The following is a 27,334-nucleotide window of genomic DNA, read 5'->3' on the forward strand; positions in this document are numbered from 1 at the left end:
GCAGCTTGTGGGTGTGTAGGTTGGAGGCCATGTGTTGGATCTCCTGTGTGGTCAGCTGTGAGCCACAGCTGCCCTAACTGTACATGCCAAACCTCTCCAAGACGAGGCATGAAGCCCAATGCTTGCTACCATCCTTCATAAGCCTGTGCTCAGCTTCAGAACCCTCCCATGGCTCCAATTCCTGCCCATACCTTTCCAAATCAGAACTCAACCCTACTCCTGATCCTTTCCTTATGCTTTGAGCCTCCCAAACAGGTCACCACACACCAAGATCCTAATCCCATGTGCTGCCCTATGCTTGGTTATCTACCTACCCATCAGCCATGCCAGCTGCAAAGGCTTCTGGAATGTGAGGGTTTGGGGATGTGCTGCACCTGGGAGTGTAATTTGTGTTTACTTCTCCTGGGGCTTCATGTTCAAAGCAAGAAACAGTCTGTCCTCTGCTAACATAAAATGTGTGTCAAACGTGACTGATATTTCGTACTAAAAAAAAAAAGTAGTGCTCATTGAACTTGTTTCCCTCAATCTTTTTTTTCCTCACTTTAAGCTTTGGATAGATCCTAGAATCATGTGGAAAAATGAGAAAAAATATTCTTTCATTATGAATTTATTGAGAAGCAAGAAGAGCACATATCTTAGGTACAGAATGATTTACATATCACTTAAAAGACATTAAGGAACAAAAAATTCCAGGTAAGGTCCAGAAGGCTTGAGTGGTATGAATCCAGTGACAGGACATGGATCACTGGAAAAAAGGCATATTCATCCTATTTGGCCCTTTTTCTGTGCTTATAACAAAATCTATACTAGTGGAGGCTTCAGACATGCCACAGAGAAGATTGAAAATGTTGAGTCCTGTAACTGCATAATACATGGTACACATGAAAGTCTTCTTTAGTCTGTGTTAGAAATTGATACCTCCATAACTTACTGCAAAAAATGTTTAGGCTCTTGCCTGTTCTGCCTCATCCTATTTGCATCCTAAAATTAGAATGTTGTTATTGGATGCTTTCTACTCGAAGCTGTATATATTAGAAGCAAAAAGTGGGCTACAGTGTGCATTTAGAGATAAAATGGCCACTAGAGGGTCTAGTGACTTCTTGAAAATAGTGAATTTATAAAGAGGAATAGCATCAGAACCACCATGTGGGGATTATTTCCTTCAGAATCACTGTAGCATGGCTTGAATAGCTTTGGTAGTCTGTAGCTTTCACGAAACTGGTTTGTTGCTAGTAATAGTCTAAATAATTTTTCACAGTAAAATCAGCACAAGCGACAATGACGTGATCTTCATTAGTCAGCTTTGCTGAAATCGTGTAATCTCCCTGTATGAGACAAACACAAAGCAAGAGATTAGCTCATCAGTAGTATATAACTGCTGCTGTTTCTGTGAGGGAGTCCTCTTCATAGAAACAGAATAACGCTTTTCCCATGAAGTTCCTCCAAAACCTTTCCTGTCCAAATGTTTCAGAACTGGTAAAGGACTTGCCCATGTTTTCTGCCAAAATACTTTCATCAGGGATATCAATGCTGACAGCACAAGTTCAAAATTAAAACAGTGCAAGGGGAACAAAATGTTTTGATGCATAAAAATTCCTTTCAAATCTGTGTAACTTAAAATGTTTCTTCTGAGCAAGCACAATATGGCCTGTGATGTTTAGTAACTGGAAGGGGAAGAGGTGCTCTGTTGTCTGGCACTTCTCTTCCTTGGATCTTGTTGTTCAGTGTGTACATTTATTGATTTGAATTTTTAGAAGAGCATTTGGGGGGATGTGTGTGTATAGATGACTCAATCTGTGATGAATTCCTATATAATAAAATGAGATAGTTTTAATTTCAAATTGTGTAGTTAAAACTACTAATAATTGAGGCTTTGGGGAGAACTTGTATCATTGCAGTGCAAAACTCTCAACCTTAAAAAAGCCATGGCGCTTTTTTTTTTTTTTTTTTTTTTTTTTTGTATTGGTTAAAACTGTTCTCTTCAGATACTTGAAGGAGAAGCACTGGACAGGGGGAGGTGACAAGGCTCACTTAACAGATTTGGTGGAAGAGGTGAACTAGATTTCATTCACTCTGGATTGCTGGCCCTTCAGTATCTCTCTCCATTTTTTCTGGGTGTGGAGAGGAGCAAAACCTGGGGTAGGAGAACTTGGCAGCAGTGGCCTCCTGGCTTTGAACCACAGAAGGGTCTTGCTCTGCTCAGAATTCTTTTGATTCTGGAGTAGAAGGAGGCACAACTAGAATGAGTCAGGTTTCTTTGCATTTGCCTTTTACAATGGGATTTCTAAAGCAATAGCTGGCCTGTGTCCTCACAGAGAGGTTCAAGTTAAGTGTAACACACAAATTTAGAGAGAGGCCCAATGGCAACATGCTCATGAGAATACAGCCTTGTTGTAATTGCTGTGCAGACTGCGCAAATGTCCTTTGGGCTGCTCAGATGAGGCTATTCTTTGTAATGAGCAGATGATTGCTGCATGGAATAACTCCTTATTGCCAGCATGGAAAGATGATGTTATTTGCCTGATTGATTAATTAACAAAAAAGGCTTCTTATTCCCTTTCTCACAAGCATGTTAATTCTCCAAATCATAGTTTCATTCATGGAAGGGAGTTCATAATAACTCATTTCCATTGCTCATTAGTGTTTTCTTCCTCCAGAATAATTTTTTGCTCATGGGTAAAAATTGTTATTAAAAGAGGGTTGTGAACAGTCTTAGAATTCCTGGCTCCAAATTCACCTAATTTGCCCAGAACTGGAGTTTCACTGGTCTATGTGGATATTTCTAGGTCTTCCTTTAGGTCTAAGGACCTATTCCTCAGTTTGTCTACAGCCTTTACTATGTAAGTGTTCTCAGTATGTTAGCAAAGCTGTTCCTGGAGCAGGATGCTTGGGCACTCCAGTGTGAGACTTCAGAAGGCATTGCTCAACACAGCATCTCTAGGCATAGCCTGTAGGGAAGCAGGCTGGTAAAGGTAGGGTAACAGCCTGCATAAATGGGCTCAGCTCCCTGTGTGAAAGCCTTGGAAAATTAAGGTTGTGGTTGCTGCTATCACCAAGGGAAGACTGAGAGACATGAGATGGCAGCTGTTATGGAGGCTCGATCCTCCCAGAAACCAACTATCCTTGTTATCACCTCTGCAGGTCTTGGCAAGCCCAGCTCTTGGGGACTGTGTCCTTGTTCCGTATCTCTGCTCTGACCCCATCTTCTCCTTTTCCTGCAGCTGGACCAATCCAGTGTTGAGAAGACACCAGGCCTCATCTTTGAGGGTCTGACATAGGTTTTATGTCTGCTGCTGAAGAACTGAGAGCTCATGCTGCACTTCTTTCTGTGAGTATATCTAAGGAGTGTTTGACTCACCACCTGAACTGTGTGCTTTCACAATGGTGACTCTGATCCTTTCTTCACCACATTCTCAACCAGATGCCTTGATCCAGATCTTGCCTTCTCCCCTTCAGTCCAGCCTCTTCACGTATGAGGCTAAAAATTATTTTTTATTTACTGGTCAAATATAGCTTCATGTTGTGCCCAGTTAGACACTGTGATGCATTCAGCATTTGACACCTATCTTGCTCTGCAATGTGATTTGGTTGACCTTCTAGAAGAAGACATAGCTGACTGTGGACAAGGCTGCTTGTAAAGAACAACTGTAATGGATGACCAGGAAATTCAGAGCAGTGCCTAGAGTACTGCCTGCTTTCTCACCTTTCTAAGAAACTATGTTCTTATTTTAAGGCTCCATAAGCCCAGAGAAAGTGTTCTTGGCCCAGTAACTTGTACTTTCAGTTACAACCTAGAAGACTTCCGTGTCTGTATCTAACACCACTTATGTACAGTGGAACACATACAATTGCAATAGTTATTTAAATTGACTTTTATAGACAGTAGGGATGAATGAGCTTCTCCAAATTGTTCAGCCCACTAAGGTGTGATCTGAATTGCAGCCTTGGTCTCTCAGGAGACCCTTTGAGCTATTTCTTGTCTTGCTATTTTAAGAGTACTAGAGAGGGAGACTACTAAAGAACTGTATGTCTTCATAACTCAGTGCTGGTAGAGGGGATCTTCTATCCTAAGAAAACCTGTCTGTCTCTGGATAATGGTGGAGCTCTAATGTTTTAAGCAAAGCCACCTGATTAATATTGAAAAGGATTAGTCATATAAACACTATCAGATCCAGTGTGGCAGCTGGGGGATCTTGGAATATGCTGATATGATTGCTGGTAGTCCTCTGACCATACCTCATCCAGAAAACCCTTCTGCTTGGGAGCACAGCTGTGACCAACTTACCTGTGGGATTTCTTTGATTCCCAGTGTGATTGGTCCCTCATAGTAGAGTTGTTCTGAAAAGCAAAAATGGTGATGGGTGTTTAGACATGCAACTCATGAAGGAAACAAGCAGCTGATTGTAGATGCTTTTTTGGAATAGCACTTCAAATCGCTCCAGTGACAAGTGTTATGGAGCTGCAAAGTGCTCTCTACACAGTCTTGCAACAGCCCTCCTGGGGGAAATGTCAGGATGTGTACTGCCTTATGGGGAAAGCAGGGCAGAGCCTGGCCTCAAGGAGGAGGGGGCCGTGGCTTTGCACAACTGTGTGGGTGTTCCTATGTCTGCACGCATCCTGCAAATGGGGAAATTGCCAGACGTGAATCTTTCAGCATGATCTGTTAAACACCTGCAGCTGCAATAGCTGAACTATACTGTGTTGGTAACTTTAAGAAAAAGCCATCTGAGCTGAGTGTTTCTGTAGGTGTGGACTTCTGACTGCTTGTTGATCATGACCTTAAAGTAATAAGAACATGTCTATCTAACTGCTGAGGGATCGTTCACCAAGAAGTTACATGATGTACTAAAGCCATCACAAGTTGTGTTTGGTGACTGGAATAGAGCCCAGGAGTTCCACCTTCCAATCCTCATCTCCCTAATCGCACGGCATGCTTGCTCTTTGCTGTTGAAGAAAGGGCAACTTTGGCATTAATGGACAGAATTAGCAAGCTGTTCTGCAATTCCTCCTACTTTTTCCTAGCTTACTGGGCCAAACTGTGCAGACTTGACTGAAAATAAAATTTGTAGATGTTTCAGTATTTCAGAATTTCTTGCTCCACAAGTCGTGGAAAAGTCTAAGAACTGTTTAAGGATTCTCTTTTGTAGGTGTTGTGAAATAGTCTTTACTTTGACAGTGACAGAGGAGTGTTTCATCATATTTATATGAGTATGTTCTGGCATCTTGATGCTTGTCACTTCTAGAGAGTTGTTTTAGTCCAGTCTCACTGTGTTGGTTTAAACTGTTTCTTGTGAAAAGTTGGAAAACAGGTTTGTAACATGGTATGGTTCCTCCTGCCATGTAGCAGATATCTGACTTGGAAAAGAGTCCACAGTAGGTGTTTCCCATACATGCTATGAAATGTTTATCAATGCCTTGTAACAAACTTATATGAAAGAATCATGACTATAAGATAAACTAGGAAAAGAATAGGACAAGCCTGAAACATCACCAATGTTTTACACCTTTACATTAATGAGGAATTTGTTAAATGTAATGCTCTGATGATCCTGGGAGTTGGAGAAGATGCAGAACTTTTCAGTGTTGGCCTGAAAAACCCAATACCAGAGAATAGAATACGTATGTTTTGGCTTGTTACTCTCAAGCTGATCAACTGTGCTGCAGTGCTCATACTATACTTGTACATCTCTGCATCCCTGACTACTTCATCTGGACACCAAGAGGTCTTTTCCTTTTCAAAGAGCAGTTGGCATTGCTGCTTGCTTCTGTGCATGAAGCATGAGCCCTTGAGTCTGACACATCTCTGCTGCAGAGAGCGGTGACTCAAGAATTTTAAAAATACAGTGCAGCCCACTTCTCAGTTCACAACTTTACTGGAGTCTAAATGGGAGTTAAAGGCAGCTGCAGACTGCATGACTTGAGGAGCAACTCCCTTGGGACTTGAGCTGTAGGTGTGTTGTTGTGTGCTAAGCAATGTTGTGAGCTGCCCTCCCAGGGTGGTGTGGGCCATGGTGTGGCTCATGGTTTGTGTGTCCCTTCGTTCAGTAGAGAGCCTTGTTGGTCTGTCTTTCCTTCAGTCAACTCTGAGCCTAGCAAATCTTGGATGGCAGCAGAGTGGAGAGGAAACTGGGCTATGAACAATCACCCTTCCCCAAATTCCTTCTCCACAGGGTCGTAGAAACTCCTCTTGGATCATGTGGCTTGTTAGGGTCTCACCTAGGCAGTTGGAAACACATCCAGAACCTAAACACACAGATGCAGAATTCAAGCTCTGCAAATCCTGTATTTTAAAATGAAGTAGGAGTCATCGGGCCATAAATTTGCTTCTGAAATTATGGCAATGCTAATCTCTCCTTCAGTGTAGGTAGAAGCTATTTTTTTCTCCTGACTTTGATGTGACAAAATAATGATTATATCAGAGCTAGATGTATGTGGTCTGAGGGCTCTGCCTCAGCCCTCTAGGAGAAGTTTTCCATGAATGCTCTGATGTGTGGTAACTATGCCTTTGCTCAGTAATCAATGGAGTCGCTCTCGTGGGCTGTACTATATTTTAGGGAGCCTCCAACTGCGGATCTAGGTGCTGTGTGTCCAGTTTGAGGTCCATGTTTACTTCTTTATGCTTTAGTGTTGCCCTTATTTATCTCTTTTTAACCAGGGGTTTTGCAGTGGTTCACAGTTATTAATCATATGGAGCTACTGGAGAGAGTCTGGTGAAGGGCCACTGATATGATTAAAGGTCTTGAATATCTCTCCAATAAGGAAAGAGTGAGGGAGCTGAGACTGTTCAGCCTAGAGAACAGAAAGATTAGGGGAGAGCACATCAATATGCACAAATACCTGAAGGGAGAGTGTAAAAAGGACAGAGCCAGGGTTTTTCCAGTGGTGCCCAGTGACAGAACAAGAGACAGTGGGTACAAACTGAAACACAGGAGGGCTTCTGAACACTAGGACAGAATTTTTTTTTTTTTTTTTTTTTTTTTTTTTTTACTGTGAGGGTGACTGAGCACTAGCAGAGATTGCCCAAAGAAGTTGTGGAATCTCCATCCTTGGATATCTTCAAAAACCTCACCTGGTCATGGTCCTGGGCAACTGGCTGTAGGTGGCCCTACCTGAGTAGGTGGGAGTTGGACTAAATGACCTTCAGAGGTCTTTTCACAACCTCAGCCATTCTGTGGCTCTGTAACTAGGCCTCTAGAAAAGTCTTGTGACCTTTCTCATTTCAAGAGTGGGGTGGGGGGGAAAGGACTATGCTGCTGAAAGTATATCATGATAGGAAAGCAAGGGCAGCTTTCATTTTCAGCTAGTTGAGACCTGCCGGAAAATAGTATGGATCCATAGATCTGCTGAATTTCATCATTTGTGTTCACTTCAGACCATGGCAACCTCCTCCGTGCCTATGCTGGCTGGATCTGGCTTTTCAAAGCCCATTTATTATTCCCCTCACATGAGGATATCTGCTATAATTCCTGAAGCGTAAACATCCTCCAAGGCTTTAAGGACTGTAGTTTATCACAGCATCCTTCATATACATTTTTCTCCATATATTCATACATTTTTACATTCCTCCATTGAAGGAGGATGAACACATCTGCTGCAGTAAGTGTAACTGTCACAAACACTGAGCCTAGCTCATTGAAAGAATTCCTTGGTCTTTTTAGAGCAAGTCCAGATGTAGTTGCAACAAATGTATGAACATTCAGAACACCATAAATCACGAGTGCATTTTTCCAATTAAAAATTCCCCTACGTCTTTTTTTGGTCTGCTGGTAAGTTATGGTATCTGTCAAGCATGCTGTCATCAGTGAAGTGCTTTCAGTCCACCTTTCATTTTCAGCCCCTTTTTCTTAAAGACTTAATTGAAGGTGATTTCTGTAGAGCATCCTGGAAAACGTTTCTAATGTACCACTGATTTGCAGTGATTTTATTGTAGCATATTTTCACTGTTGTTTCTAACAAAAGTAACTTAGTTGTTTTCCCTGCCAGTGAGCGGGCCTCTAGTAGCTTCCAGTCTGAAGCAGAGCTTTCAAACGTGTAAGAAAAAACTTCCTGAGGATTACTTCAAGTTACTAGTTATCATTTATCGTGAAGATGCCTCTCATTCCTGACAAAACACCTATAATGAAATTCTCACTCCTCTTTCTCAAATCTTCCTTGCACTGAAAAATCTTGATACGTTCTCACACTCTTGTACTATATAAAGGCCCTGTACATCTGCACCCACCTCTTCCTTTTTCTATGTTTTAAGTCTTTTTAGAACTTAAATGATCCATGTTGGAGTTCTTCTAGGACACGATCTTGCACCCATGCAACTGACACACAACTTCTGTGAGTTTTAGGGATACAGGAGTGATTTGAATAACTGCCAGCTATAGATGTATAGTTGAGTGAGAAAAGCGTATATAAATACATAGCTGGGTGAGCAACATCCACTCTCTTTACTGGGGAGGAAAAAGTGAGATGGAGGGGATAAGCAAGATGGCACTGTGCATCAGCCCCGAAGACCTAGCTTTGTGGTGTAGCTAGTTTCTCAGAAACATGTACCTAAACTCTCAATGTGATACCCAGTTCAATAATTCATGTTATGGCCTCTACTTTTATTCACAAATAGTATTTTAGAAACTTGCTCACTGCAACACCTGTTGAAAATGACAATAATGTAAAGAATGGAGGCCCAAAGGAAGGGGGATTTTCTGTATGGTTTGGGAGTGTGCACGAGAAATCATGCAAGTGCTCTGACAGTGCCTTTATTGGTTGGGCCTGAAAGAAAACTTGAGGTCTTGTGGAGGATGCAACTGTCTTTTGTCAGGAAGTTTCGTTTAAGCCAGCAAGTTGTGGTTCCTACATTGCTAAATATTACTCTGGTAGGTCTTTTTCTCCGATTTTAGTGATTGCATTGGGAAATCTGTTAAATCTTATGTAACCATTTTCTTTGGAGGAAAAGGAGAATAACCAGCACCTTCTACTAAAAAAGAGGAAGATCTGAGTTCATGTTATGCCACGAAGAATTTAGCAGTTCTGTTGTTATTGTTCTTAAACGGGCAGTGGCTCACTTCCTTAAAACCTTTAACAACTTCACAACAGGCACATAGCTCAAAGAAAAAGACCTTTGAATCCTATTTATGAGTCCCAGTGAGCAGTGCCAGATGTGACCTTTGCTTAACATAAATAGTAAATACTATATGATTATGATGAACATGAAACCATCAGCTATACTGAGTCTCCTAAAGTATTTCCAGTCATGGCAAAACTATAGCATTATAGGTGAGCAAAGAAAAATAAAACAACCTCAAACACCCAAGACTTTTCCACATCTGGCTTTTATAAGTCTTTTTTCCTTTTAACTTTTGCTCCAGTTGTCCGCACAAGTGAGTGGACCAACAAAGCCTATATCAGAACTTTGTTCTGTCTCATTTTGGGATAGGGAAGAACAGAAAATTTTTGGCCTCCTTGTGGCCTTCTGTGTGGAACTATATTTAAACTCAAGCCAGGTCTGGCCAGATGTTGGAAATGTTGCTCATAGAACAGGGAAAATAGGGATCTGCATGAAAAGTTTCAGCTGAAAGGGCTATCTGTTCCTCTGTACCTTTGCTAGGCTGCATACTTGGCCATTCACAATGATGTCCTTTCTGCATAGGTATTAGGTCAGATTTACAGCTGTGCTAATATGGTAAATTATGTCTGTGCTGAATTGCCTCAAATTGGTCTTCAGCTCAATTGTGTGTCCTAAAACCTGGGTTAGAATCAAATATCTACTAATTAAGAAACACCACATTTTCAGTTTGAACCTTAGTCTGAGAAAGTTCACCTCTTTCACACTGTGACTTAATTGCTAAATAAAAACAGCTACTGAACAAGAGGGTGAGTATGAAAAAGTGTGTGGCAAAGGTCCTTGTACTAACTTAGGGATGCTTCTAAATGAAGATACATAGTATTATTTAAACAACCAACTATGGTTTTATATCATAATGTACTACAATTAGTAGAAACAATCACCTGTCAGTTTAAGATTAATGAATTTAGAAACCCCAGGAGGTTTTGGCTTTGTGGCTTAATGTGTGAATAGCAGCTTGAGCTCAGCTCATGACTGACTTCTTCGCCTTAATGTATTATCTAAAGGATGTTATTTAGTACTTCATCAGAATCAGATAGTTTTTAGTAGGTCTGTGGATGTTTTTTCCTCCCCTTGTAATTCAATACACAATTGAAGAAACCTCTCAATTTAATTTTTTTTGTCTACCCGGCTTACAGGATTTACATAATTGGTTGCTTGTGCAGGATTTCTCTATTATTCTTTGTGATACTTGTACGGTGTGTGAAATGTCTTAATTTTTCCAGGGGCTGTCTTAGCAGTAGTGCTGTGCATAGTCTTCAAACTCATGGCCCTTGCACATGGATCATTGCAGTGTTTTCAGAATGGAAAGGCAAGTGAATGGAAGGAAAGCAGAGCTTCTGAAACTAACTGGTCCTCTAATGACTCTGAAACTTCTCTTCAGCTCTACCTGTTTATTTTTAAATCAGCTTAAAGGGATGATTGTGATGTAAGAGGGATTTCAAAATAACCATTAGATAATAACCATGGATATTACAGTCCAGAGGCATGACCACAGCTCTTCTGGACATACCATGGCTAGATTTGCACTACCTGGCCTGGGTTGTGGCAGAAGGGACCTTGAGGTGCCCAGGCTCATCTGGGACCAAAGATGCCTGCTTTCCATGGGCAGCTAATGCCACTATAAACCAACTAGTGCAAGTCTGCACAAGTTGGCAGTTTGACTGATGTGAACTAAAATCTGACTGCACATGTTGAGCATAGGCACGTGTTGAGCAGAAACAAGATGTAAACCATAGATAGGATCAAATAGTATCTTGGTCCAAATATCCTTACTCAAGCATAATTTCTTTTAAAGTGAGTTATGAACTGCCTCTAAGGACAGGAAGTGTTACATGCTTAATAGTGAGGAACATGTTCAGAACAGTTTATTTGTTTGCTCAGCCATTTCTTTTAGAGAACTGGCCTTTATTTTTGTCATACTACTTGCTCACATGACAACCATGTGGCTATAAATAGGGCTTATGAACCCCTCTGCTGTTGGATGGGGTCACATTACCACAGTTACTTTTTATGGACTTGAAATCCCATGTACGTGCAATATTCTGTGATTTAAAAGAAAAGCAAGCAAACAGGTTAGGGGAAAAAGCAGTCTCTGAAATTAAAATGTCTCTGTCCTACTGTGTTTCTGTCATCCATTAACATGCTGTTGAAGTAAACAGAACATTACGATGCATTGGTGCATTCAACAGCACAGTGGGTGTATCCTGCTTGGACTATTCAGTAGCCATCAAACACTTAGAGTTCTACCTAAATTACCTCCTTTCTTCTTTCCACAGAAAATAAGCTTAGAATGACCCGGCCCACAAAGTGTCTCCGAGTAGGATAAGATGGTCTTCCCGTTTATGATCAGCTCAACCTTGGTGTACAGTTCCTTGATGCTGTGTCCTACACACAAAGCAGAAGTAGAGCTCAGAAAAAGTGTAAGGGTAAACAGCTTTAATACTTCACTTTTTAAGTTTCCATTTATTTTTTTTTCCCCCTGCTGTTAAAGCTGTTGAATGTTTTCTCTTCACTGGGAACTCATGATACATAGAAATACATGCTTCAGGAACATGTCTCTAAGTCCCTTATGGTATATAATGGGACATAATAACATATATCTTTATTGTTAAAGAAATTACGCCCATGACCATTCTCTGACTCTGAGACCAACTGGCATAACAAATCTTGTGTCTGTACATCTAAACTTTCATTTCTATTGTCCCAGTGGGGCCCTGTGAGTGGTCTGTGGCCTGTGCCTGCTGCCTGGGAAAACGGTAACTGGGCCAAGCCACACCTGTGCCAGGGACCAGTGTAGCAGCTTGGAAGCATTGGGAGGTTGCCTGCTTGTGCCTGGCTTGTTAACATAGGTACAGCCAGTGGGGCTATTGAATTTAGAAGGAGGTCCTGTACTCTGAGCTGTTGGAAAGGTGTTTGCAAAGGCCTGCAATGTGATTTTGCAGTCTTGTTTAACCTTGCAGCCACCTGAAAGCTGATGCTTCCCAGGGAAAAGGGCAGCATGTCTCACGGGAGGGAGATCTTTTGCATGCAAGGAAGCATTCCCAAGTTCTTGGCACACAAACTTATTTTCAGCACCAGGAGCATACAGCAGTGCTCTCATATTTACACTCTGGTTATAGAGGTTCTAGGTGAACTTGGGCCTAACTGGGTTGCAAGAAGATGGCTTTCCTGTGCAAAGATCACAAAGCAAGCTATGGCTAATATCAACTTGTGCACCCAGCCCATTAGCTCAAATGCATTTCTGCTTTTGACCTTTTATTGCTATCAGTCAAGTGCCAAAGGGTATAATTTCATCTAGCACAGGCGGTGAGCTGATTGAATGACTGTTGTCTCAGCATGATTCTCTGCATGCCCAGGAGGGGCAGAGAGATGCCCCCACCTTGCTCTGTGGGAGTCCCTTCAGCCTCCTACCTGCAAGGCTATTTGGTGAGCACTGCTGGTGCTGATACAAGAGTGTGGGTGCTGTAGCTGTCTCATTCAACAAGACTCTGCCCCAAAGACTTAGCTGTTAAGAGAAGCTCTAGAGCATCCCCCACCTTGGCTATCTATACAAATGAAGAGTAGGAGAGGAATAGAGGCTGAGGGCTGATATGACCTGCTTAGGGTGACATAAGTAGTCTGAGGCTGAGCTGACATTTCTGTAGCCCCTCACAGGTTTTGAGATTTCTCAGAAATTCAGCTCATTCATATTTATTGGAGGTTGTCACCCTTGATTACTCCTTAATGCCAGCATTCACACATGGATTACCTGTTTATGGTGTGAGAAAATATCATTTCACTTACTTAGGACCATGGCAGCTCTGATGTTAAAGGTGTGGCTTGTGATATCAGAACAACGGTCAATGCTGAAAGCAAAATCTTGCTGGGGATCTGTTTGGAGACAGAAAGCAGTGGGTAACAAGTTGTATTTTTAAGGAGATACTGTATAGAAGAAAACAATGAAATATACAGGTGTTATAAAAAAACAGATTACACATTTCTTAAAAATTTTCCAAGATGTGCTCAGAGTTCCCATAGTCTGTGTTCAATAGCTACTTCTGTCCTCCCTGCCACTTCAATCAGAAGCACATTCAGATGACAGCCTATATGTGGCTAAAACCTACTGTGTGGGAAAATGAGCCAAGTTCAGGGAGAGCAAGTTCCCCACAGTGGTGGGTAGTCAATACTTATGCAACAGTGAAGTTTTAGCACAGCTGCTTTTCCCAGGCTCTGTGCATTCCCATTCCTTCCTCAGCACTGGGCAATTGGTTATGATGACGTTTGAAAATTAATTTGTATTGCAAGGTGGCTTGGCAAGGCTGATTGGGAAACTGAATCCTGAGGTGGGATAAAAAGTCCAAAAATGAAAATAAAATTGTATAATTGATATCCCGCAGTGTTTCATGCTCCATCCACCATCATGTGATATTTCTAACCCAGGAAATATTCTAAGTTTCTCCCTTTTGGGGAGACTTTAGCAGAGGTGGGGTCAAAGGGAGCCCTACAGCTGACATGAACATGGCTCTTACCAGTTCCTACAGTACCCCTTTCTCTGAAGTAAGTTACAAAACCTCTTGTACAAACATAATTGCTTTCCCCCCACTTCCACCTTCTTCCTTGCTAGCCTCCATGAGACTCTGTGCTATGCCTGAAGGCTTGTCAATGTGTTACACTCTGGTGACAGCCAGCAGCAACAACTAACAGCTCAGCTGCCGCAACCAACAGCACATGCAAGTGCCGTGGCTGGAGGTGAAAGATTTGGCCAGTTCAGAAGCATACAATCTTGAGCCTCAAGGCTTGCTTTAGGCATAAGTTTGTCTTTCACGGTGGTTTTCCAACCAGCCTGTGCATCCAACTTCCTTCTCTGTGATAAACCAGAGAAGTGACTGTGGCATGTGCAGAAGCAGCCGTAGGCTCCCTGGTTTACATAGAGCTGGTGGTGACAAAATATAGACTTGGGAATTGAATTCTGTTTCTAAGTTATTGTTGCTTGAGGTAATCTTCTCACTGAATTGAAAATAACGGGTTGGGAGAAGTTTCCTTTGATGCTGTGGTAAAACTTGAGTCATAAGTGTCCTCTGTGAAACTGAGCTAGCATCTCCATAGCCTGACCCTATTTTTGCAGCCGTGCCCCACAGCTGTAGGAGCTGGCAGGGAGCAAGCCTGGGTGACCAAAGCCTGACTGCTTAGAGGGGAGGGCAAAATGAATGAAAGTGCTGGGAGGAGCTGGGGGCTCTAAGACAGGCTCTACAAGCACATGGATTGTCAGTGTGATTCAAAAGGAGCTTCTGAGCCCTAAGTTCTGGTAAATTAAAAGAACTGATTAAAGGAGAGAGATAAAAGGCACTGGTATTTCCCACAGCAGTGTGTCCCTATGCTGGATTTTGTCCTCCACACCGCCAAAGCAGTCTCTGCACTTGTGTGATGTGCTTGGGACAAACAGTTAGTGCCTGGAGTTGCTTATCAGCTCAAGTGTGACAAGAGTCAATGGGTTGTTTTTTTTTTTTTTTCCTTTTCATATTCCTGTCAGTTCTCACTTTGTTATTGCAACTTCAGAAGCTGTTGCAATCGGGTAGGAGAGCAGTTCTCTGCTCCAGCCAGAAAACATGTCAAGCTTCTCTTTTCTCCAGGACCGTTAAGCCTGCTTCCCCTCTGGTCCCTGCCACCTCTCAGGGCTTGGTTTCCTCTTTCCTCAGGACTTCTGCAAGAGCCCCTCTCGTCTCTGTTTTGTGAGTGGTGCGATGATAAGGTTCAGAAAGCAGCTGCTCAGATTCAGAGCAACTTGGGCATTGATGCCTACAAAGAGTGCTGGTTGTCAAATGAGTAAAATTGTTGGCTCTGTAAAGTCCAGAGGGAGCTATGGTCAAAAATGGAACTGCAAAATATACGATGCTCTTCTCTTTTCAAAGAGACTAGGCTGTGCTTTAGTCAACAAACTGAATCATAGTATTTGGACTAGAAGCTGTATTTAGTTCAAAATTTCTCATCAATAACTGTTTGGATAGAAAGGGGATGTTCATGAAACCAAGCTTGTCTGGAAAGCATGGGCTTCTTACAATGAACCTGACCTCAGGTTTCCTCAGGTTTGTTTTAGTTTGGATGTTTCATGCCTGTTTGGGGTTTTTTGTGTTTGGGGTTTTTTGTGTTTGGGGTTTTTTGTGTTTGGGGTTTTTTGTGTTTGGGTTTTTTTTTTTTTTTTTTTTTTTTCTTCAATGGGTTGAGCTCTTTTGCCAGAAGACCTATTTCATGGTGCATTGTAGCCACGGGTGTCCTCTACTTCACCACTGGTGATGCAGCATAGGATTCTGGTGTATTCAGAGAAGTGTTGTCTGGTCCCCAGAGAGAAAGAGAGTGTAGAAGCATTCATGTGACAAATTCCATCAAAATTTGTGAATTAGAGCACTTGGATTTTGTGTTGGTACTCTGTTGCTGAGAAATGTAAACTTTTTCACTGGCAAAAGAAACTCCAATTAATTTTCTGACCATCTCCCTATTGAAATTTAGGCCATGACTTTGCAATCCAACATCTTGGATATTGTGGTGTGTGTGGGGGCCTCCTGCTGAAATCAATTGAAAGAATGGCTGTGTTGCTAAATCTGTGGTTCCAGGGAGTCTGGATTCTAAAACATGTAGGCAGGAAGGTTGCTGCTAAAAGGAAATTAAAGAAAATAGTGATTTTTAACACTTTGATAAGTGAAGATGTCTGTAAATTCAGCGGTGTGCTATGAACTAAGATAATGTGCCATACCCCTCTTTCTTTAAGTGCTGAGGAGTCCCTCGTGTGGCAAAGGCAACTCGAGGCAATTGCCATTTTTGTGTTTCATCTCAGATGCACAACTGTGAGTCACTGCGTGTCTCTTATGGAGGTTTAATACTTATTCTTCCTTGTTTGCCTCAATCTGAAGTGAGCTGGTTAGACTGAAAAAATACATGTTATGTCTTTCACATGTACAGAGCAATAACATTTACTGTTAAATCTCTAAAATATGTGGGGCTGCCCTTCAGCCTTCCACTTCCCTGCAACATTTCATAGTGCACAGTACCGTGTGTTCCCAGACTTCCCTCCACCCACTCCCTTCAATCTGCTCCCTCTTCCATAATTAAAGCTAGAAACTCTTCAACTGGTTGCAGAGTTTTGCTTTTCCAGTTCAGCTTTGATATATTACCCGCACTTAAAATGTTGCTGGAAATTTTGCAAACACATTGAGGTTTATCAGTGAAAATCTGCTTATTGTGGGGAAAAAAATGCATTTTTTTTTTGTGTTTCTGTGTATCCAGTGAGAAGGGTTTGGGCTGCAACATATTTACAGCTAGCGTGAAGGTTCCTGGGAGCAGGATTTTGACTGAAGTTTCTCTTTAGACAGTTCTAAATTTTTTGGGCAGCTGCTCTGAGAAAGAGGCAAGTCTTTGGCTTTTGTAAACAGTCAGTGCGCTATAAGATCTCTTAGACCTGTTATTTGAATTTATGCTGTAGTTAATGCTGTGCTCTCAACTGTATCTAGCCCTGAATGTACAGATCTCACTGAAGACTGGCTTCTGTAGTACAATCCTGCTTTGTGAGAGGTAAATTTGGGATGTACCTGGCATCATGCCACTGATCACCCCTTACATGGCATAGTGCCAGCTGACCCTGTGCATCCCATCTCCTGTTTCACCCTTACCCAAGTACCTTAGTGGGGATTGATGGCTATATTGGCTTGGTATGTGGCTTTCCTTGCATACGACCTGTAGTGGCACCATACTGCAAGATTTCCACTTGGCTTACTATTGCAAGGTGCTCGCAGCAGTGAATTTGGCTGGGTTTTTCTAGAAGACTGAGTAGACATGCATAGTACAGGCTAGAAGCTCAGATGAGTTCCTGAACTTTTCTTCCTAGAGTTTCTTTTCCTGTTCTTGTTTTTGGCAGAAGGTTCATAGGTAAATTAGCTCAGACATATTTACAGTGCTGTATCTACGTGACCCTCCTGACTGCAAGACTTGTACCTTTGATGGAGGTTATTGCCCCAGTAATAAGGACAACAGAGGGGAACACGCTTTCGTGTCTTGGTTGCTGCAGTTGTGGGGCCACCAGCTCATGCTCCTGCTGAACACGGGTGTGCACCAAGCCGCAGGGCTGTGAGCTGGGGCAGCCCTTACACCCCACAGCCTCCTGTGCTCTGGGAGGTGACCTCCAGCAGGGAGGTGAAGCAGACAGCTTGGAATGACAGCGTGCTAACTTGCTATGGCCATGTCGCTCAGGGCCTGAGCTGCTAGATGACTAACTGGGCAGTACAGAAACTGCATGGCCAGGTGGGAAGCTGGTGTATAACAGCCTGTCTTTTCTTCTCTCTCTCTCCCCCCATCTTGTTAACTATCTTCTACTGGCTTTACTCTCATCTGAACCTGCTCTAAAATCACATTGTTTCCATATAAGCATGAAAATCAGCGGTATGGGTGAATAGGAGCAGCAAGCAGGCAAGCTTTGCTTAGAAAGAGGCCACATCTGTAAGTCTTGCAGTGGTCAGAACACTCTCCAAATTGGTAAGCTTTGGGTGTTTCGAAATAACACTTTTAGGAGCAGATAAGCCACAGAATTGAATGGAATTACATAGCTGCACTTGGCTAGGGTCATACAAGGACAGACTGGTGCTAAAAGAGCTAGAAATTAGCACAAGCAAGAAGCATATTTAGTAATTACCCAACGCACCTCACCTTCAAAGTTCATAATAAAATTAAGTCATTAGTCCTTACAATATTCAAGGTGATGAAAGGAGAGGGAAAGAATGAGGAACTGTTTGAGATCTCAGACTTTATGTATTCACTCAACATTTTCCCTTTAATGTCTATTTAAATAAATTAACCTGAATGCTCAAGGTTATATTTGACACTGGAATCTACTTACAAGGTACTGAGGAAGAAGCATCAGGTGAATTAGCAGCTCTCCAGTCGTGCATCTAGATTTCCCTGAGCACCTTCGGTTTAATGAACTTCCCTTTGGGCCTGCCTTCACTGCATGCCACTGCCCTATCCATCTAGAGGTGACTGGGAGGAGCAGAGTGGCCCTCTTGTCAGAAGGGAGCAGAATAAATTGACTCATGTGGGCTGTGTCTAGTTTATCATGAGGATCCTTCATCCCAAGACACTCATCTTGGACATGAGCAGCTCTGGACTTTTGTCTAGTTTGAACAGGCGCTCTGGCCTCTTTTGTAGAAGTCATGATACGTTTTATCTCCTGTACATTTCTGGCTTGCTTAGTCAACATGGAGGTGAAGGAATAAGGAAGGTTACAGTTCATGTATTCTTAATGTCCTGGGATACAGACTGTGGGAATTTCCCTTTGCAAACAGTGCTATCAACCTGTGGTCTCTGAGGTCTGCTTAAACTTCAGGCTCTTGGAGATGTCTAATGGAGTGAATAACTCTGCTTCCTTTCTGATAAATCTTACATGGTTGTAGAGGCAAGACTGAAGGTTTGGTCTCGGTATAAAATAAAAGCTAAAGAACCCCAGAACACTAGCAAGAGAAACTTAAAATGTGACTTAAAAAAAAGTGGCTATGCGATATTTAATTTATTTCCACTTCTCTCTCAAGAATACCGAACACTGGTAATGGAAAGAGAAATTATACACTGCTTGGTTAGATTGAGGCAAAAGTCATTACTGGCTGGTGTTTACGGCTCTAGTTTTGGAGCAAGGTGATTCCAGTGTCTTTTGAAATTAGTTTAAACAAAGGATGAAGACTTTGTCTCTTGATATTTCAATTAAAATTCACTGATGACTATAACTGATGCCCAAATTTGCAAACATTCAGAAACAGTGACTCAGAAGGCTGGTAGCTTCTCCAAACGTACTGCTGGGGCACTGACTGCAACAGCAGCAGCATTTGGGGTGTGAGGAACAGATGTGGGATAGAGGTCTCAGCCTCTGAGCAAAGGGCCTGAAGTGTAGCAGATGGAAAAGAGAGGAAGAGATTTGGCTGGTACCAAGCTGAGGTCACCCAGCTGCCACCTTTGGCCATGAATCTGCTGGTGGCCTGGGCAAGGAGCTGAATGGTGTGATGAGCTAGAGGGAAGGTCCTGTAAAGACAGGAGGTGTGAGGGGTATTAGAGAGAGAAAGTCTTTGTTCTTCTGTTCTCTTGGTAAGAAAACACCATGCTGGAGGGCTGTGTTTGGGGATGAGGGTGTCACCAGCATGCATAAAGCAGCCTTGCCAAAGACTGGACCTGAGTCTCCCTGCCTTTTCCTGCCCAAACCATCTTTCTTGACAGCAGGCTTGTTAGAGGTGTTTGCCAGGGCTCGAGGGGAGGCCCACTGTCTGAAGATTCATGGAGACCTTCCTTTTGCCAGCAGCGGTATTTGCAAAAGGAGGTTTTTCTGTGCTTTGTGTAGTATGACAAAGCTTTGCCTAAGCCTGTTAGAGAAGGCAAAATTGAAATATGCTGGCTTTGAGAGACAGCACATACAGATCTGTATTTGTGTTTAATAATCCTGATTTGTCCTAGTTAGCTTGAGAGAGAAAGGAAGACAGGGCAGGCTTCAGCTACAGCAGTCTAACAAGAAAATGCTGCATTAATTTGGACCCAGCAGGGAATGTATTAGAGAGAGAAGGTCTTTGTTCTTCTCTTCTGTTGGTAAGAAAACACCATGCGCTGCATGAGTAAGATGCATACAGTAACTGCCTGTATTCCTAATCAGATCTGTCTCTCCTCTCTTCACGTGTTTTTTTTTTTTTTTTTTATCATTCTTTATACTGCTCTACTTGAGACAGAGATCTCTGGACATCAGTGCTTGCCAGTATGACTGGGGATTCACAACAGACTTGCAGACTTATGTCAGAAATAGAACCAAACATTACTAGAAGCTGCCCTGCTGTTAGACACATACCATGCTCTGGGATAGCAGGCTTTACCACTGATTATATAGAACAGTAATCAGCAGCATATAAATGGGCTAAATGTTCCCATTTTCCCAGGATAGGTTGAAATCCACTGCAGGAGTGTGCCAGTAAACTATAATTGGAATGGCATGCTCCCTCTGCTGAGGAAACTAGCTGGGCTCCTGCCTGCCTGGTCACCGCTGGATCATTTGACAGGAGCCATCCATCTTCAGGTGAAAAGGAAACTGGTGCATTGAATTAATTTGTGGCAGCTTTCAAGATCCTAGCTTTTGGCAACTGAAAGCTCTCCTGAGTCTAAAAGCAGCATCTGGAACAGATCAGAGGTTTTGGATTTGGTACGTGGTGGTTATGTTCAGGGTATTTAGGTATCTTGTCCTTGATGGCCACTGTTCATCCCTAGTTTTTAGGTTGCCATAAGCCTCTTTGAAATTAGTACAGTGACACCAACACACAACAGTGCTGAAGTCCTTTTTGCATTTTTCTGAGGTGTGTTAATTTTTCTTAAATTACTCTGGATATTTTTGCTGATGGATGTTAAATTGCTGCAAGAACCTGATAATCTGCCTCTATTTACTTTGGTAAACTGTAAGCATTGTAGGGTCCAAGCTATTCTGGGGCCTTGATGACAGCTCTGGATGAGATAGTGTGGCAATGTCAAGAAAGCCTAGCAATGCTTCATATGCCTACACAGAAAGCTTTACACTGAAGCCCTTATGAGCAACTGTGGTTTGTTCTTGCTCCTGACTTGGTGCAGTGATTGTGCCTTTTGATAATTTCTACTTTCATGTAATAGAGGAAGCTAATCTCAAGTTTTCATCGAACTGTTAACATAGCTGTGACTCACCTATTTAGTATATTAGACTGTTCCTTTTATAGAAACTAAAATTTATCATGTAGTAGCAAATGACAATTCTGTCTTGCCCACAGTACTTGCCTGTAACGCAATATACAGTTTTCTAGATGTCTCTCCTATTTGTTTCCAAAGGGGAAAATGCCTTTTCCTATGGCTTGCCTTGCAGGCTGTCACCCCTCCTGCTTGTGATTCCCTAGTGACTCAGTGGCTATGAAGTGCCATGAAGACATGGCAATAGGTTGAAAACATGCCTGCTAGTTTAGATTTAGCAGCTGGAGATAAGCAGGAGGGGCTGCCACACATAAACAACCCTCTTTTGCAGTCCATGATGCAGGACCTTCATTGATTTGGCGAAGAAACGGACACTGAGGAAACCTCTGAGAACTAAATTAGATGGGAAAATTTACAGCATAGTGGGAAAAGTTCAGCTGAGGTTAATCTCTCCATTACTAGTTTCAGTGAAAGCATTAATATTGATTTTGCTAAATGGTTCAGTTTAGATGCTAAATCTAATGTTTTTGCCAGAGTACCTTGGAGGTATGAAATTGTCTCTTGCTCCTCCTTACCATTTACATTTTACAACTTACTAAATCTTATCTCTGTGAAAGAAGTAGTAAAATTAAATCAGAACTACCTTAGGAGATCACATAGGAAAAGAAAGTTTTAATCCTCTTTAATAAAGTGGAGAATGAAACAGATAAAGTAGTTTTAATTCATGGAGGGACCAAAACTTTAAAAGAAGATTAACACGTGCACTCATATCTGTGCTACCTTGATTCTGGTGATAGCTTCTGTTTGTTAGGATCTGGTGCCAGAAATATGCATGTCAACATTTGGCCTTCCCCCTGGAATACCTAAACTATATCAAATAAGTGTAGCAGCAAGGCTATGACATGAAGATGGCTTGGACAGAGCAAACAAACAAAAGTTGTTTTCAAGTGAAATTCTTAAGTTCTTTGATTGTTTGCCCATTAGCTATCTGTGCAACAAAAGATCAGAGGGGAGCTGGTGTCGTGTGGCTTTAAATAATTTAGAAGCAGAAGCAATTGCTGAAGACTGCTTGAGGGAAATAAATAAATAAGTAAATCCAAGAGAGGCATCTGGCTCAGTCTGTCTGCTAAAAACAACCAAAGAATAATGGGAAAAGAACCTTCTTTTACCAAGTGTCTAGAAGAATATTTGCCCTGAAGATGCATGAGGTGAGAATTATTTGCAGACTTCTCTTTGTCAGCTGAAGCTATTGAATTACTTAACATCCTTTAACGAAGGATCTATGTGTGTGGCCAGGGAGGAAAAAAGGACCAGTAACATTGGTTGACATAGAAAACAGGAAGTGATGTGCTGTAAAATTAGTGCTACAATGATGACAATTTAGCAGGCTTGTTTACATGCTGGTATGGATAATAGAGCAAGGATGGGTGTTACAGGTCTATTTTTTAAAAAGAAAAAATAAGCTTTTAAGAGAAATAATATATTTGATCTCTCAGTGTATAGGAGAAAAGGATATGATGGGCTGAGTGTGTGAGGGGGACCCTAGTAAGACCGAGACTATTCAGCATGGATAGTCAAATCATCAGAAAATTATAATCTAAACAGTCTATCTGTCTCAACTTTTTATTTGATTTTTAAATTTTTTTTTGGTTAAGCACTGAAAAGTTCCCTCAAAGCAGAGTTTAACAGGAGGGTGTCTATACTGTGCTATCTGAACAGAACAGGTTCTACACCACCATAACCCCATTGACTTTAAGGGGCCATTTTAATGAATATACAAATCTGAGCGCTCAAGTTTAAAGAAAGGCTATACAAATGAGAGTTTCTCTATCTGTAAATGCAATCCAGTGCAAGCTTGTAATGAAGTGGGCAGTGCTGCTCTCTCCTCCTGTAGCAGTGTAGGGTAGGAAGGAGCTTTATAAAAATGACCCTGCTTGAAGTGTGACATGGAGCATCTATTTAAGCAGTTGTGGAGCTCAGTGGACAAAAGTTCGGTCTGACTTTGCTCTGTTTAGGAAGAGGCACTGTCACGTAAAAATGATTCTCTAGATGCCCAGGGGGCCCTGCTTTTTTGTCTAGCAGAAGACATTAAAGCAAAGGGTTACCCGTATCCCTAAATAGATTTTATTATTTTAAAATCTGTAGATATGAAACTTCATATTTAGGTTTTAGAAGCTGAAATGAATACTAATTGATTGCTTCATCTCCTGAAACTTCAGCTAATGACTATTAACCTTGCTTCAGAAGAAAAAAGAAAAAGCAAAGTCAGACATGAATTGGGAAATGTGTTTGATAGTAAAAAAAATTCCATGTGGTCTGAACAGTATTTTCAAATACTACTACTTTAACTCTTCTGAAGATCTCCCTGAAATTTCCTGTTTACTCCTGTGCACAGAAAATAAAGTCCTTAATGGTTGATTCTTTCCCTACCCTTCCTAAGAACATTCTACTTTATCAGTAACCTTTTCTGCACTGTCAAGAAAACTACAGATTCAGGCAACAAGCATCTCTGAAATATCCCATGTCCTAATCTAAAAGTAGAGCTTTATCACAGAACATACCAGTCTGGGTTTTCTAGTTGAAACAAAACCAGGCATTTTGAAACGCTGATTTGTTGACGTAGGTCCAACTAATGTTTCAGGAAAGAGCTGTAAAAATAGTTGGAAAATGTTTTTCATGTGTCTGCAACAGCAATCACCTGCTTTACCCTATGAGGACAGCCCCATTTGAACTCTACATTGTAAAAATGTTTTTGTGGCTAATTAAGACTATTAAGCTTACATTAATGGTCAAGAAGCAGGTGTTGGTACACATGTTGAGGAGTTGTATTTTATAGTCTCTGTCTGCATTGCACTTTGTACTTTCAGGTGGATGCCTGACACTCAGATAGCACTGGAATCTGCTCAGGGCACTTTGCTACTGTTGCCTTTCCATTCCCAGACAATTGCCTTTAAAATGTAGTTGGAAAGATCAAAAGCATTATTACTGTAAAAGTCACTGTGAAATTAAAAGGGATAGGAATCAACCATTTCTGTAGCAGGTTCTTTTCATGTCTCTGCATAGACTTGCCAATTATGGTTCTTTTTTCTCGGTTGGAGATGTTAACCTGTTCTGCTTTTATCTCGGGATCCCTGCCCAGGTTTCTAAAGTGATTTGTGGTCATTTGAGATCTTCCTTCATTTTTGTCACTTGCTTCTGGGAGGAAGAGTGGCACTGATGGGAAATGTTTTGCTATTTATAGACTGTCTTGGTGTTATGTCTCCTGCGGTTATATAGAGGAGGCAGGATACTGTCTATTTACTTTACTTTTAGACCACCCGTCTCTCAGTCTGTTTCTCACCATGGACTCGCTGCTGAGAATTTTTGCCTGATTTCTTTTACATAACTTTTTTTTTTTTTTTTAAACAAGTGCATTATAATGATTACTAGGGGCTTGTCTAGCCCTTTCTTTAGATGCATGCTTTGGGGTCCTGGCTACTGAACATTTAGTCTGATGTGGCTGGGTGGGAATGGGGATCCTTTCTATATGATTCAGAACATGGAGTGAGGCTGGGGACTTGGTGCATGCCTGTATCTTACACGTTATAATTGTAGGATGCAGCTAGGAACAAGTGCTTGCAACATGGAGTTGGGACTTGCTCTTGGGTACAGGAGATTACCATGTTCTCTGTCTTCAGTTAACCACCTAAGCTTCTCCGCTACATTTATCACAGTTATAATAGCTCATATTTTTGGCTTCAGTCAGATTTTTACTGCATTATAGGAGAGGAACTGATAAACTGCAAAGTAAAAATGAACACTGAGCTCTTTTTTAAATGCTCAGACTGAACTCTATTAATCTGTTGATAGAGGGCATTCAGCTCCAGAAATAAAGTTGTGAAGGACTTGGCTAAAATTCTCTCAACTTCTTTAAATTTTACTTGATTCAACCCTGATTCACTGATAGCATTCTAGAGTTTATAGTAACAACAGCAGAGGTGAAATCCTGTCCCTCTTGAAGCCAACAGAGAATCCTTTATCCAAGATTTCATACTAGATGACTCACTGTGGCCACTGTATCCCAAAAATATGTCATGTTCTGGCATCTTCAGCAGAGCAGGAAATACCATGGGGATTTCTCAGACTGGAGTGGCATGCGGGGCAGTCTTCCCCTGAAATACTTAAAGACTATGGGCAGTTGTCTAGCATTGACTCTGTGTATGCTGACATTACATAATTGTCAAGAGAAGGTTTGTTGGGAAAGGGTCTTGTCAAACATAAGCCCTAGCATGTCTATTCCCTCCGAGTGAGAACAATTGATGGGACACAGCTAAAGAACAAAGCTATGTTCTGCCCACCTAGTTTCGATTTACAGTGAAATGAAGTGGGGACAAAGCTTCCTCTCTCCTGGGAGGGTGATCAGCACCTTTGGCATCATTGTGAGCTTGCCAGTGAGCTCAGTAAGAGCAATGCCTTCTCTGAAGGAATGTAGACTGGTATATTCAGATTTATCCTCCCCACCTTTAGATTTTTGGGCTCAGCCTGAAACACTTTATATTCTTTTGCTTTGTGAAAGCTACTAGACTATGAGCTAGTTCAGCAGAGATGCAGATGGTGCATCCTGGTCCGTTGCTACAGGTGTGGTAGCCTCTGGAAAAAGGCAAGGCAGAACATTGTGACAGCAGCTGTGTGTGTTGCCACAACTGAATCTGCCAAAGCTGTAAGGGAGTGAGGAATTGGGCTTCAAATGGATTTAATTCTTGCATTGTTTCCACATCTGTGTAATCTTCTCCTCTCCCATAGCTGTACCCAGGAGACCAGAAAACCACTCTCGATGTTGAGACCTGACCTTGTATGATCTCTGGCTTGTGCTTCTCGAGCTGTGAATTCCTCCTCAATGGATGTACCTCCTACCTTTCTGTGCGTGGCAAACCAAAATAAGTGACACAAGCTCTAAACAAATGTATTTTGTTAGCTAGGCCAGTCGTGTGTGTAGTAAGAAACAATGCCTGACTGACACGTGCCCAGCAGACAAATTTCATTATGATTTGAATTGACTCAAACTATATCCTGTGCCTCTGTGTCAAGGCATCTCATGCTAACTGAGACCTGTTAAAGGAACAGAATTAACTTATACAATGAATTCTTACTAAAATAAAGGTAATACCAAAGCTTGTATTCCATATCTAATGAAATATTTTCCTAATGTAGTATACACATTTATAATGTGTCAAGCCTGACTTTAGTCTCCTGGGAGCAGGCCAGTAAAGAATAGCATTACAAATATTTATTTACTTCTCTTGTCCCTCACTGGCTTTATTTTAATGGGTGTGCAAAACTGCATGAAAGCTACAGGGGAGAAAAAGCCCCCTGGGAAACCCTTTGTATCAGGATGAATTGGAAAAACAAACTCTAGGGTGCTCATTTGCCATGAATCGCTTTTCACATCACGTGCCGAAAATGAATGAGGCGTCTGTGAATCTAATTCCCTTTGTCCCAGTTGCAAAGCCGATCAGCACAATAGGAGAGGCATAAGGCCAGCAAAGCAAGAGGTGGAAAGCAGGCACCATTCAGTGAATTCATTTTCAGTCATTCCAGTGCCGCTTGCTCCTTTTCTCTACAGATTTAAAGAACAAATAAAACCCTATGGTTCCTGGGAAATGCTTCTGTTAAGTGCTGCTGCCAAAGTCTCGCTAAGCACGGTGGCATTGGTGGAGAACACGAATCCTTCCTACTGCCACACTGGGTCCCTTGCCACTCCAAGTGGGAGGACAAAAAACACATCACCACAGCCTCACCACACATTAGGAAAACCGGCAGATCAGTGCGTTGAAGGGTCTGTGTGATCCCAGGGGTAAAAAAGATAAAGATCTAAGTTGTTCCTCTTTTTTTTTTTTTTAAATTCTAACTTCAAGATAAAACTCCTAGTAATCTTTTTCATGCTGAACTGGATTTTTGACAGCTGTTTATTATTTTGAATTAGGTTACATTATTTACTCTTTATTATCTTCTATCTAAATACAGTTAGATTTGTGTGTGTGTGAACCAAACAAGCTATGTTTGAAAGACTAAAAATATCCTAGCTGCAAACCCCATTGCTGGCTTGGGAGCGTAACCCTTCCGTTCATTGCCTGGTTTGTAAGCCTCTCTCACTGCTTTAAGAACAACTTTGTTGCCCAGCTAAAAGGAAAATGGAAATTTTAAAAATCTCACCACAGCTTTTGTAATGTATTTCCAAGTTGTCCTCTTTGCAGACTGTGTGCGTAGGCCATTCTGTGCTGGCATTGATATAAAGCAGGACTAAGATGAGAACAAGAACATTTGATGTCTTCATGGTGGTGGTAGCCTGCAGGATTAGTTCTCTGTCTCTTGCTAACCCTCTGTGGAGGGGGGTGTTCCTTCCTTTCTCCAAGGGAAACAGGAGTTACTACATTCACGCCTGCAGAAGGGTTAAGTAAGCCAATGTAGCCTTAGCTTACCACAATGTGGTATAAACAAGAGGCTAATCAGAATTGGAGGGTGTTATTTCCGTGTGCTCAGACTTCT

General features: G+C 41.7%; 1 protein-coding gene across 1 annotated transcript; it reads right to left on the reverse strand.

The window, feature by feature from the left end:
* Positions 1–591: 591 nt before the first annotated feature.
* LY86 (lymphocyte antigen 86) lies at positions 592–27,292 on the reverse strand. Its single transcript, XM_009963072.3, has 5 exons — positions 27,002–27,292; positions 12,896–12,982; positions 11,369–11,497; positions 4,286–4,338; positions 592–1,325 (listed from the first exon to the last, which is right to left on the reverse strand). The coding sequence occupies exons 1-5, from the start codon at positions 27,120–27,122 to the stop codon at positions 1,230–1,232; spliced, it is 486 nt and encodes a 161-aa protein (XP_009961374.1). The 5' UTR covers positions 27,123–27,292; the 3' UTR covers positions 592–1,229.
* Positions 27,293–27,334: the final 42 nt, after the last annotated feature.

The sequence above is a fragment of the Tyto alba genome, unplaced genomic scaffold (assembly GCF_018691265.1).
Source record: "Tyto alba isolate M040663 unplaced genomic scaffold, T.alba_DEE_v4.0 Super-Scaffold_48, whole genome shotgun sequence".
NCBI lineage: Eukaryota > Metazoa > Chordata > Aves > Strigiformes > Tytonidae > Tyto > Tyto alba.